The sequence below is a fragment of the Sylvia atricapilla genome, chromosome 4 (assembly GCF_009819655.1).
Source record: "Sylvia atricapilla isolate bSylAtr1 chromosome 4, bSylAtr1.pri, whole genome shotgun sequence".
In the NCBI taxonomy this organism is placed as follows: Eukaryota; Metazoa; Chordata; class Aves; order Passeriformes; family Sylviidae; genus Sylvia; species Sylvia atricapilla.
This window is the reverse complement of record NC_089143.1, coordinates 23,717,286-23,731,110: the sequence shown is the minus strand read 5'-3', so window position 1 is coordinate 23,731,110 and position 13,825 is coordinate 23,717,286. Positions and strand designations below refer to the sequence as shown.

The 13,825-nt window shown below is 37.7% G+C and overlaps 1 protein-coding gene across 2 annotated transcripts in view; it reads right to left on the bottom strand.

Moving 5' to 3' along the window:
- CTNNA2 (catenin alpha 2) overlaps window positions 1-13,825 on the bottom strand; it is a 469,159-nt gene that overhangs the window by 347,913 nt on the left and 107,421 nt on the right. For both annotated transcript variants that reach the window (XM_066317287.1, XM_066317288.1), the window contains exons 4-5: window positions 4,055-4,221; window positions 192-311 (exon numbers count right to left, since the gene is read on the bottom strand). In XM_066317287.1, the coding sequence (XP_066173384.1) occupies window positions 192-311; window positions 4,055-4,221 (287 nt within the window). The remainder of the gene's footprint in view (window positions 1-191; window positions 312-4,054; window positions 4,222-13,825) is intronic.

The following is a 13,825-nucleotide window of genomic DNA, read 5'->3' as shown; positions in this document are numbered from 1 at the left end:
CTCTTGGAAGGTACTCTTAAAGAAATAGCATTTCTGAAAAACTTCATCACATTCAAAAATAATCAGTGTGACCAAATTATAGGCCGTGACATAGCAATGAATGGTTCATTGTACCTTTTTAACCAGACTTGGACATAAACCACAAGAGCTTTAGATTGAAGATGGACTTTTCCAACCACTCCTGTACTCACCTGTTGTCGCCTCGCAGCAACATAGTTCAGTTTTACCATTTCCTTCCCAAATTCCTTAAAGCGATTGGCTAAATCTTGCTCATTTGTTGCATTTTTCACAGCTTCTAGTGCCTCCTCCACCTACAACACAATAAATCAGCTCTGTCAGCATTGTAATCCACTCTTTGACAAAGTCTGTGACTATTCCACCCAATACTCTGTCTTACATGGACCCAATTTAGGTTTCACATCCATCACTGTACATAAGCTTTAAGAGAGTCCCATGAACTTTAATTAGGTTTTTAATAGAGCAGCTGTCACTCTGCATTACTGTCCATTTACTGTGCCTTGGGATCATGTAAAACTAATGTCAAAGATACCACAGTATTAATTTCCCCACTCACACTTACCAGATGAAATATTTAATATCTGAGGGGCTTAACACAAAATAAGTGAATATGTGCTTAATGTGCAGTGCAGGCTTTATGGGAAAACAAAGAAAGTTATCACTTCTTGACAAGAAATATTTTTAAAGGAAATTCAAACTTACAATTAAGGTTTAAATTTACCCCGATAAATCCAAAACACTCTGTCTTCATGAAGTAAATGATAGCTAAATCCCAGAATATTTGCATTATTTCTTTTTTTCTCAGCTCTGAGCTTTCCTTCTTTAATTATTTAACACTGAGAAAAAATCTACTTAAAAAACTACACCTGCACTTATTCAGTGATGCTACAGCTAACAGACAAAGCTATAAAACCTCACTTATACTAACAAGTTGATCCACCAAATGTATTGTGAACCTTTACCTTATATGCAAAGCAAGAAGAACTATCTGAAGAGATAAAATGCTCTTTTCATGCAATAAGTAAAAATACTGAGACTGGATGGAAATTCAAAGTTGTACTTTTCTCCCTCACAAGATAAAAATGCAATTCCAAGCAAAAACATTGAGAACTGAAAAGATGCTACTGACTCTTCTTGCTAAAACCTATTGTTCAGCTAAAAGCTACAGTTCATATTACAAATTCTCCCCTCAAAAGGCAAGGGCTTATTGGGATGGAGACAAGCTCCTGTGCACGAACAGAGGTTTGCAGCTCTCTAGACACTGCTGGGACTCAATAAATTCAGCAGTAGCTGTTGTCTAATAGTTTAGAAAGGCACAAATATGAGCAGAACCTGTCTTTTTATTGCTTGAGTTGCTTTGTGTTTTCCTACCACTGCGAGAGTATATTTTCATTTTGAGCTTTTACCTACTTAGGGCAAATTTACAAATTACAGGGCACTAGAGTAGCAAACTCATACATTTCTACTGGAAAATGCATAATTCAGGAACATAAATTCATAGCTGTTACTTGGACATTATAAACCAAGTTCTGCCAATTTACAAGCTACAAGCTTATTCAGAATCCAAGCTACCTCTTCTTTTACTCTTAAGGAGAACAGTTTTTAAAAAAATTAACTGACTGCCTGACCATTAACACAAATTGCAAAAGCATCATTGTAATAAATAATTTGCTCTTGCAGAACTTCTTGTAAAATATGCACATTTTCCTTTTATATCAAGAAACATTTATATTAAAATACCTGAACATTTCATCTGTATTATGTTTTCAGTGCCAAGCACAGACATGACAAACTGATGCATATTTTTCCAAGTCCTGCTCCATATTAAATAAAATTGATGAAAAATTTGTCAGATTCTACTATGATAATCAGATTTCAAAGGCTGCTGATCGTACTCTGTGATGTCATCAGTGCTCAAGACCACAGATTACAAAATGAAGAAATCAGTTTTGAGAAATACTAGAAAGCACAGGAGCACAACCTCCTTTTTAATGATATTTTTATTACTACAATTTCTTTTTTACAAATTCATACTGGAGCTCTCCATCCTCGTGAAAACACTAAGCTGATCTGTTCCTCTGATTAACTAGCCTGGAGTTAAATACAATAGATCTATAATTCTCTGTGTGCATAACCACATACTGTAACAGTACATGGTTTTCTAATGTTACAAAAGCTTCTGCAATAACCACTGTTTCTAATTTTAGCAATGCAAAAGATAACCACCTGACTGCAATGACCAAGAGTCCCACCAGAAAGCACCTGCATATATTCCCTCTAAAACACTAATTAAAATGCACCATTTCCTCGGAAGCCTTTGACATGCTTTCAGAGAAAACTGATTACAGCACAATTCAGCATAAATTAGGCTTCATTACTCTGACATGCAGAATTATCTTAGTTCATTAATTTTATGGGTAACTTACACAAATCTTTGAAGGTTACCTTTGAGTCAATAGAAGAGCTGTTCCTTCATCAATTTTGTATAGTATAACCACTTTTCCCCCCAGTAATTTGTCTAAAAGCAGTTAGAATTGTTAAGTGGTAAAATAAGGATATTTACATGTTTAATCCTCCAAAATAAATTACCCTTTTTAACACGAAAATAAAAGCTACGGCTAAGGCCCTTATGTTGAATTTTGCTGAAAACAACCAGAGATCCCTGACTTCTGAAACAGAACTTGTAATAGCATTAGATAAATGCAGAGATTACAAAGCACACTGCCAGACACGGCCCTTTTAAATCTGGGGTGCAAACTGTGCAAGGAAATACATCCATTTACAAACCACCACTGGACATTTGTGCTTTACATAACAGAGTACTTTGCTGACAAAGAAATCTCAGATAGAAAAATAGAATTTCTCATTGCCTATAAAAGAGCTTCAATATGAATTTTCATCAAAATGTTCAGAAAAAAACTGTTGCCTGTGATATTCTAGTGTTGGCCTTGCTAGGAAAGGACAATTTTAATTACTGTTACATGGAGCATTATAGAGAGGAAAAATTAAGCGCATATTGGAGAGAGAGACTGCTTACATTGCACCTAACCAGAGCCATGTGCTGACAATTCTGAGAGCAGCATTTTATTCATTAAAGCAGAGCTCACTAGAACCTCTGCTGAAAAATCGGCCTCTTTCCTTATGAAAACTCTTTTCCAGCTATTGAGGTTATCTGCACAGTTTGCAAATTAAAGGGTTCTCACTGTTTTTCCAGAACATGAGATTGTTGTGCAGTTAATCTGTCAAAAAGAAAAATTAAAAAAAAAGAAAGAAAAAATAAAGGAAGTACTTTTTGAACAGTTGCTAAAAAGAAGCAACTCTCCATATCCTCTGTTAAACTCACACATGCCCTCTGCCAGCTTTAAATATCCTGTATATGACTTCCTGCACAATTTTGTTTTGTTTCAGAGGTTTTCGATGATTTGTTTCTGCAATAAAAATGTAACAGTGCAACAACTAAGGAGGGTGGAAAAAAAGATCTCCTAGCTTCAACCGAAAATCTTTTTAATGCTCCTGTATAAAAATGTGAATGGTGGCAGTCAAAAGTTAGTATAAATCTGTCCAAACTATCTGGTAATCTTTAATTCCTCTTTATTCTTTGATTAGACAGTTGTACTATTGTCTCTTTCCAAATTAAACATTCCATCTTCAGATATATTCAGAAGTCACAAAGAGAAAAAAAAAGAAGAGTAGACAACTACAGTACCTAAACTGTGCCAGAAGATAAAAATACTGGGATAAGATGTGAGGGGAGCAAATGCTTCAGTTCAGGGCAGAGAGTTGATTAACAGCAGTATTAGTTCAGTCACTGAAGACAGCTCACAGATTTTGCTGTAAGCGTTCAAATATTAATTTCTGCAGAACTGTGAAAATGAATGAGACAATGCAGTAATGTGTTACCTCCTACCTCTGATCAGCACTTTAAGAGAACAAAGTGGAGAGCAAGGAAGGTGGACAGTTACCTTCCTAACTGATTCATCCCGTTTTCGCACGCACAAAGCACACAAACCCAAGAGAGAAGGTGAAAAACGCCTACGATTTTGAGGTGTGAGAGGAGCCTCATGACATCAGCCATGTCAGCCAGGATGAGCAGGCGGGTGACGGCCGAGAGCAGGGCGCGGGCGGCGCGCACCATGGTGCCCCTCTTCACCGAGGAGCAGGGGTCGTCCGCGAACTCCGACGAGGCGATGCGCATCGTTTCCCCTGCGGGGGGAACACAAACGGGCGCTCACGTTAGCTTTCCACATCGTGGTTTCTGCTCCTCCAGAAGTGGAAATAACCCACTAAAAGCTAAACCGAGTGCTGTTGGGAAATAAATCAGAGAAACGTAAAAACCCGTGGGCTGGAAGGGGACTTAAAGCCCATCCAGTTCCACCCCAGGGACACCTTCCACTGTCCCAGGGCAATCCAAGCCATGTCTAACCTGGCCTTGGACACTTCCAGGGGAGGCAGCCACAGCTTCTCTAGGCAACCTTTCCAGGGCCTCCCCACCCTCACAGGGAACACCAATTCCTTCCCAGTATCCCATCTAACCCTGCACCCTGGCAGTTTGAAGCCATTCCCCCTTGTCCTGTCACTCCATGCCTTGTCCCCAGTCCCTCTCCAGCTCGGCTGGAGTCCCTTTTAGCACTGGAAGGTCTCCCTGGAGCATTCTCTTCTCTAGGCTGAACAACCCCACCTCTCCCAGGATGGCTGTGATTCACAGATTTTATATTAACCCAACCTTCGCTGTTGTTAAAAAAAATCCTGTTTGTCCCCAGTGAAGAATCTCAGAAAGAAAGTACTTCCAATGTAAAATCAAAGCATATTTACATTGTTTTAAAGACCAATATAACAACATTAAAAAAAAATCTCAGATGGCAAAACTTCCCATAACACAATGCAAATACTGGGGGAGAGATTTAAGACGGCCACAGTGATTAATTCCCATCAGAACTCTTCTCCTTATTATATTTACCATTAGAATTGTGCATTCAAACTACAATTTGCAAGCAGTCTATCCTGGATGATAAACTGCTAATATACAATTTCTATAATTCAAGTGGCTCATTTCTAAGCTTCCCATAAGGTTGGCAAAACTCTCTACAAATTTCCTAACAAACAATCATTGCTAGATAAAAAGGGAACAAACCAAATTTCTAAACATATTTAAATGCTATATTGCTCAGCATCACAGTGCTGAAATACACAGCAGAACAGAAAAGAATGTTTCTGGAGAAGAACCACAGTTTGCTGTCCATATCTTCCCATGCATTTTTTCTGTGCGCCAAAAATCACTGAAACTAGGAGCAAGAAATTCTGATGCCACAAAGATTTTCCTAACACATACTTTAATTCAAACAGTTGTTTGAAAAATTTATCCACAACTCTTGGTTGAGAGTAGGCTAAAAATTGAGAATAAAACTTATTATTATTACTATTATTATTATTACTGTTATTATTATTATTATTGTTGTTGTTGTTATTATTATTATAAATCAATGACTCAAATATTTCATGTAAAAGGAGATATTGAGAGCAACCACAGAACAGCAGAGAGCCCAGCATATGAGCAAGGGTTAGATGTGAATTTCCTAACTGGGAATTTGATTACAGGACTGGCTTCATCTCACCAGTGTAACATTGTAAGGCATCATCTTCCCTTCAAATATTTATTGAGGGAAACCAACAATCCCAGCTTTGCATAGAGAGTTTGCTCCAAAATGCACTCTTGGAGCATACTGAGCTGATTGCACCCAAGAGGACACAACCAACCACAGGAAATCCCCAGCAAGGCTTTCCCTTATTTAAGCTCTAAGTAGGATTCAGAGATAGAAGTGATTCCAAGCATCCAGCAGCAAAACTCTTGTAAGTGAAGTACTGAATTTTAGAGAAATCCAAGCTGAAATGTAATCCAAAGCAAGCTTTCAATTTTGGAATCGCATGCCTGCAAATTGTTTAACTTCCATTTTGGTGCTGAAGAGATTTCACCATTTTCTGCCAAATTAGCAGTGTGCAGCTTCAGATAAATATTTAGAGTGGACTATGAAAAAAAGAAATAATATTTGATAATCGGCCATTGGCACCAGGAAAGCAGGAAGGAAAATCATCCTCTAAGACTTGAATATACAAGGAGATATCCCGAGCAAAAAGATTTGAAAATCAACACTCAAGGGCTGAGGAAAAATGCACAGAGGGTCAAAAGGAAGCAAAAACAAACTAAACCAAAAAACCATTAAAAGAGTTTGGATTAGGGTCACATTAGGTGAAATAAGTGTCCAAAATAATTAAGCAAAAATTATTAAATAGACATAATCAAATAAGCAAAACAAAAGAGTATGAGTATAAAAGTTCACAGCAGGTTGTTTAAAACTTAACAAGATCTATTATTTCATAATTTGGAATCTAATAACCAAGGAAACTAGCAGTTATGGGGAGGAAGGCTTGTATGTGTCAGTGCCAATTAACATATTTTAATCCTTTTACAGGAGTGGTATCAAACTATTCTTAGGCTAAAGGTAACAGTGGAGCTTTAGCTAGCCCAATTACTTTTTAGAGAAATCTTTTTATCTGAAAAAAGTCAACCCTACATTTAGTCATCCATTTCTTTCCAAATGCATTTCAAGTTATTCTGTAATCTATATTAAATTACTTTCAGTGAGAATTGGGTCGACACAAGAAACACAGACATCTGAAGTCATCGGGTCTGCTTCCTTGCCACTGCAGTCAGTCGAGTGATAATAAAATTAATAATGATCTTAATATGATAATAGCTACACTCATAAACTTATCAAGCTTCCATCTTAGAAACAGCTCAGATATTTAACCCCAATTAATCCTATGTGAAGTAGGAAACTCACTCCAAAATGCACTCCAGAATCTGACAGGTTTTTTTTTCATCAGAGACACTTTAATGCCATACTGCCTGTATTTGTAGATAATTTAAATCCATTTCTTCTCATGCCCCATTTGTCCTTCGTTTTCACTGTGTTCTTCTTCCACTTGTCTCTATGTCCCCTTTTGGCTTTGTGCATTTTTGCGAGGATTCTTGACAGATTAAAGGCAGTACTTCAGTCTCTTCTAATTGCACACAATATCCATTTCTATAATCATTATAGTAACCCCATGAAACAATTCTGCTTCTAGAGTACAAAGGATAAGAACTACAGGTTTCTAGGACCATTTTCAGCTTTGAGAAATACTCATGGAATCCCAGAATATCCTGGGTTGGAACTGTAGGGATCGCTGAGTTCAGCTCCTGGCCCTACACAGGACACCCCAACAATCCCACCATGTTCCCAGAGCTTACCTGCAAAAATCTATCAACAGATGATTGCAAAGGTCACCAAAAAAACCTACTGGAATTTCACGGGCAGACTTAAAGGTAAAACATCTGCCTGTGAGGAAAGAATTGAACCAAGCCGTTCAATGGTTAATAGACAGAGGAAATGCCATTTTTTTCCAAAGCCATGAAGTGTTTATTAAAAGAGAGACAAGACGGGCACAGAGCAGCAATCTAGAGAACAGCTGAGATCAGTAGGGGATGCTTGCAATACACCAAACACCTGGAAATAATTACCAGAACAGTGACAAATTGATTGGATGCACCACTCCTGAGCAGTTCTTAAATAGAAGAAATTAATAAAGCTACAGTCTAATTAATCAATTTCTTTCAGATTTTTCCTTTTGTTCTACATGTCTAAGATTAAAAAGACAGAACAACTGATCCATGACATAATGGAAGTACTTTAGAGTGCTCTCCTTGTAATTAGAGCAAAAGCACTGTTATGAAGTTATTATAAATTATAATAATATATAGACCCAAACTGAGTTGCAGGTTCCATATAAAAGAGTGAGGATTATACTAAATGATTACATGATAAATTTGAACAACCCATAATTGTTATTAAGGTATATTTAAATTATTTATGCGGGTTTTTAATCCTCCCATCATGGATGTTGTCTTGTTCAGAAACCAAAGCAAACCCTTCAGGATACAAAGATCTATGATTTTATCTCCCTTGGATTTCTCTAGAAATTCACCAAAGAGAGTAGGATCATTCACTTTCCATCCCAGTATATATCTAAACAGCCAAATTTTAGGAACAATGACCTTACTCTGGTCTTGGATGGTTGGTTTCCCCCTGTCTATACTCCTACTACCTTATTAATCACACTGATTATTTACCACAGCTCTTAAAACATCATATTCTGTTTACAGTACTTTAAAATCCAGTCTCCATAACTGAACATGTTCATTTCAGTATTAACTTCTGTTTGACATCATCAGAATGTAGGAAGTAATTTGTAGACCATTTTCATCCTGCATACTTACTAAATACAAATATGCATTAAAAATTCTATTCAAAATTCTAAAAGCTTCACACAAATGGTTATTCAGACTTCACTTTCCTTAATAGATTTTTCCTAAATCTTTACTGCTATATCCCCTAAACTCATCTCCTCTCTCACTTGCAGTTGGGACTTTGTGCTACATCTGTGAGAGAATGACCACTGTTCTCATAGTTTTAATGGATTTCAAGGCCAGAAAAGGCCATCTCTGATCAAGCCTGATCTTTCCCCAGCACATTTCAGCTCCTAGAGCTGTGTCTCTCTGGAACTGATTGTACAGACAATCCAGTTCACTTACATTTGACTCGCTTTACATTTGACATTTAGATAGAGCGAGGGAAGATGAATCGCTCTGCATTTTAAAGGACAACGGATATCCCTAAATCTAGTAGGTATTTTAGATTCCATGTTCTCTCTTAGATCCAGGAACACACCAACATCATCCACTTCATGGACCATTAAAACATGTAATTTTAATTAACCAAACTCCTTTCCTGAGGGACAGAAAATAGCAAGAATGCAGAACTTTTAAGACATTTAGCCAATATCAATGACAATATAAGTCAATTTATCAATGAATGTTATGCTTTAGAAAGAACTTTTTTAATTAATAGTCAGATTAATAATGCATTCGGAAACTGATACACTTAAGTACAATAAAACACAGTTAAATTTCAATTCAAAACTAAATTGTTTGGGATGTGAGGATACATTAGCATCTCTAATCCCTCTTTGTCTGCAACTCAGTTACTCCATGGATTAACACCCTTCAGGGACACACTAAACTGATCTGCCTTCACTGAACTGGAGAGTTCAGTGAACATCAACATGAACATTTTAGATGCTCGGCACTGTGTTTGAGAAGATGAAAACACATTAGACCTCCTGAGACACAAATACAGAGGCAAATTTAAAAAATCAAGCTCAACTGAATTATTACGTGGCTTCATTTGTATCCTGGCAAAAGTCACGCTGCTGAACTACAATGTTGACAGAAACATAGAATTACAGAAAGGTTTGGGATGGAAGGGACCATAAAGCCCACCTTGTTACACCCCCTGCCATGAGCAGGGACACGTCCCAGTATCCCAGGTTGCTGCAAACCCCATCCAACTTGGCCGTGGACACTTCCAGGGATCCAGAGACAGCCACAGTTTCTCTGGTACCCTGTGCCAGGGCATCACCACCCTCACACACAACAATTCCCCCTTCAATGTCCCATCTACATCTACTCTAAGTTGAAAGCTCTTCTCCTTTGTCCTATGAGCAAGTAGTTCACCTACCAATTTTTCCACAACTTCTACGTTTATACTAAAAATTTGAAATCTCTAATTAAAATAAGTGTTTTCTTCTTTCTCCAAATGCTGCAGAGTTGCATCAAGAAGCACATTCAAAATAAGTACAATAGCTTATCACCTAAACAAGAAACTACAGTGGAAAATGTTAGGATAAGTTGTTGTCTTTCTGGTAAACTGTGAATAAAAGGATACAGTGATTAAAATCATTATTGTAAAAAAGGACTAAAATGAATGGAACTGACAAAAGAAAAATCTCTAAGTCCTAATGATTAACATCTTGAATTTAATAATTTAATGGGTCCCTGCATACAGTTTATTAATTTAAATAGAACTGTCATTAATAAATTTAACGTATCAGGTATAGAAGGGAACAACACTTGAAAAGCACCCAAAATTCATGGAAAAGGAAGCACTCCAAGAAAATGACTGTGGCATTCAGTATTAGGCACACAGATTCCACCATTCTGGATACTACTCTTATTCTGGGGCATGAAGCAAAATGCCTTTTAGTACAGAAAAGCAAGTTCAAAGGTAGATTCTATCTGTGCCCAAGGCAGTGTGAACTAAGTTTAAAATCATAATTAGAATCAGTTCCATCACTCTCTATTATCACATGAAAAGAAAAAAAATACCTAATGAATAGTTTATTTGAAACTGATACTTTTTGAGATAAGCTTCAGTTCAAAGGGTTGGTATTTTCCAGCAAGATGCATTTTCATAACAAAATTTATCAAAAAATCCCAGTGATCTGTGAAAAAGAAGGAGTAGCTTGTTGCTAATGCCAGCCCACAGGAAGTACTGTGAGGAGGGGGAAGAATTGATGATGAGATTAATCAGTCTGGTGGATTATCAGCTCCTATCTGTTTTGAGGGTCTCTTTTGTATCTCGTTAATTTATGCTTTTCTTTACGCTTAGATCCTACCTGAATGTCTTGACAGAAGCAGTAAGAGAAGCAGGGAGCACTGCTCAATCTGGGAACAAACATGGCTGAAAGTAAAAAAAAAAACCTTCCCACAACCCCAGCTGGGATTAAGAGGACAGGCATGTTAATGTTGGACAGTTGAGGGATTTGCAGCCAAAAGAGAAAAATAACAGGAAAAATTTAAATACAAAAGTTTAGGAAGATACTCCAGTATGAGAGAGCATAAGAAAGGAGAAAAGCAGACAAGAAAGAGTCATCAGCACAGGGAAAATATATGGTATAGACTAACAATAAGAAAATGATGAAAAAAAAAAAGTCAGCATAGGATACAGAGAGAGCATCCGCAGGTTTACACAGAGAAACAGACAGAAGGTACAAGAGCACTTTTAAAAATTTATTTTGTTTCTTCTATTAGTTCACACAATCTGCACACATTGTTTATGATAACCTATATTTGAGATCCAATGCAGTTATTTTTTCACCATGAACAACTTACCAAAGATTCTGAATTCATGCTCAAGGCATCAGCTTACATGAAAATTAAATTTATCTTTCCAAAATTGGGAATTACATTTAAAAATTAATTTTCAGATACTAAAAACCAGCAGTTTTTCATTGAATTTTGACTTGGTAACATTTTAGTAACCTAAAAGTTTACTGCCAGTTTCAATGGGAATTCACAAACATGCAGTGACACCTATGTGTTTATATAAGAGCTCCTTTATGTAACTATATTCATTGCTTGAATGTTTAAAAACTGCAAGAGCTTGTGTGCAGAGAGATAATGAGATAACTGAGCTTCACGGTGTGAATTTACATTCCAGTGCAGAGATCAAAACACAAAACTGATCCATAGCCCTCCATCAACACCCAGAAAGGCAGACTGCTGTGGTGTGCAGGAAAAGGCTCACAGACAAGACATCTTTAGATTTGTAATGAGAACAAAAAGAAATGATCATTAGTCTAAGCCTGTATAGATAACAGAAAAAACTATGGTTGAGTGTTAGGACTGTCCTTTATAAATACTTGGGCATGGCAGAAGGGAGGCTGAGGGGAATCAAGGCTGGAAATGGCTCTGGGTCTAGTGAAAGGTGTCCCTGCCCATGGCAAAGCATTGGAATTAGATGAGCTTTAAAGTCCCCTTCATCCCAAACCACTCCATGATTCCATGATGCCCATCCTTTACTGGATGCAGAGCAAAACTCAGTCACAAAGGATGAGGAAAATGCTGAGGTACTAAATTCCTTCTTTGCCTCAGTCCACAACAGTAAAAGAAGAGTTATCCTTCAAGTGCCCAGAGCTCTGAGCTGAATGGCAGAGATGGGAACAGAATTGGTTCTACTCCTGTCATTAATGAATTTACAGAATCTTTTTTTTACTGGTTTTCTAGGGCAGTAACCAGGTTTCAGTTCTAGCTGGACTTCAGCCCTAGCCATTTTCTCCCTGCGTGACCTCCAAATGTCCCCGTAGCTTTCCTGAGCTGCCACTCCCTTGCCCCTTTTCACAAAGGTCACACACTCTCCTTTTTTGCCCAAGTTCCACCCAAATTCTCTGTTCAGACAGATCAGTGTTGAATAAATAAAGGAGCAATTTAAAACCATTAAGTCCATCACAAACAGGTGAAAGGAAGTAGGGGGGACATAATTTCTGAAAAAAAAACACATATATTTCATCACATACTGCAGAAATCACATAATAGGAACAGAGGTTAAAAGCTGATTTATCTACATCTAAAAAAAAAAAAAAAAAAAAAAAAAACAACCAAAACACAAACAAAAACATCACTAGAGGAAAAAAAGCACAGATCTCAAAGTCTATTGGAACAATTACTACTAAATGAAATTTGCAAACATCCAAAATCAGTGGAGAGCCAACAATTTCATTTTTAGTAGATACAAAAATAATTCTGAATTCAATCAGCGATACAGAACAGGCTCCTTTTCCCATGTTCATATACATACATCTGTGAGTTTAAATATCTCACAGATCTAAAGTCTAAAAAGAATTTGTCTGTGATAAAGGGATTAAAACACAGAGAACAAGATAGCTGGAGATCAGAATGCTATAATTTGACACTTCTCAGAGGAAATCAGTGCCTGTTATTTGATTATAACATTTTATATTCCCTCACTCTGTAAAGCATTACTGGCCTTTGTAGTATGTGAAAAATGTACTTCAGAAAAAGATGTGTTCAAAATGGTAAATGGAAAGGCAATAAATTAAAGCCTTTAATATACTGACTAAGCATCTTTTAGGGCTCAGATATTGGAAAGTATATTTCAAATTTTCATGCTGTCACTTTTAATACTCCTCTCATCGAATACCACTTTCTGAAACCATATCCAAAATTAAAGCCTAATCTGTATGGGAAAAAGAAGCTTTTATACAACTTTTGAAGTTGGATGAATGCCATGAAAAATGCAGTCAAAAATGAAGAACACAGAACAAAATGTACTGTAGGCAAATAGAAGGACTGAGCAGAGGGGCAAGGAAGACTCCCAGATAAAGTTTAGTGATCCAAGGACTGCTTGTAGCCTCTCATTAAGTGATACTGGGTAATCACAGAATCATGGAATGGGTTGGAAGAGACCTTACAGCTCATCTTGTTCCTGTTCTACCATGGACAGGGGGATCTTTCAGTAGATGAGGTTGCTCCAAGCCCCATCCAACTTGGTGTTGAACCCTTTCAGAGATGAGGCAATGTCTTGGTTTAAGACCATTTAAAAAGTTGGACACTCCAAAATGAGTCAACTTTGCTTAATTCTCACCAATCCCTTGCCACCGGTAGGGAAAGATTATGAGGAGATGTAAGTGAAAAAACAACAGTTCACTGACAAACGGAGCAACAACAGGCAAAAAACAACAGTAAATAACAGCTAGATACAAAACTGCCCAATCTCACAAACCACACGGACACAAAGACAGACCCAGAATGTTGGAATTGGCCTTCCCAAGATGGCACCCGTCTTGGCCACGTGGCTGAGCGACAAAGGGAAGATGGCACCACACCCTTCCCCTCCAAAAGGGTGACTGTGGCCTCAGGAACAAAGAGACAAGGTGGCAGCAACCCATACGAGAAAGGCAGGAGCCCACAGAGCAGTTGTAGAGGCAGACAAAAATCTTGCAGCCCACTGGGGTCTGCGCCGCTCCTGCGGCTTGTTCCCGCCATTTACATAAAAGGACCGGTCTGCTCACACAGGCACACGTCAGCACGACCCCAGGAACCTGCTCCTTTCTCCTGCTGCCGCCAGAGTTT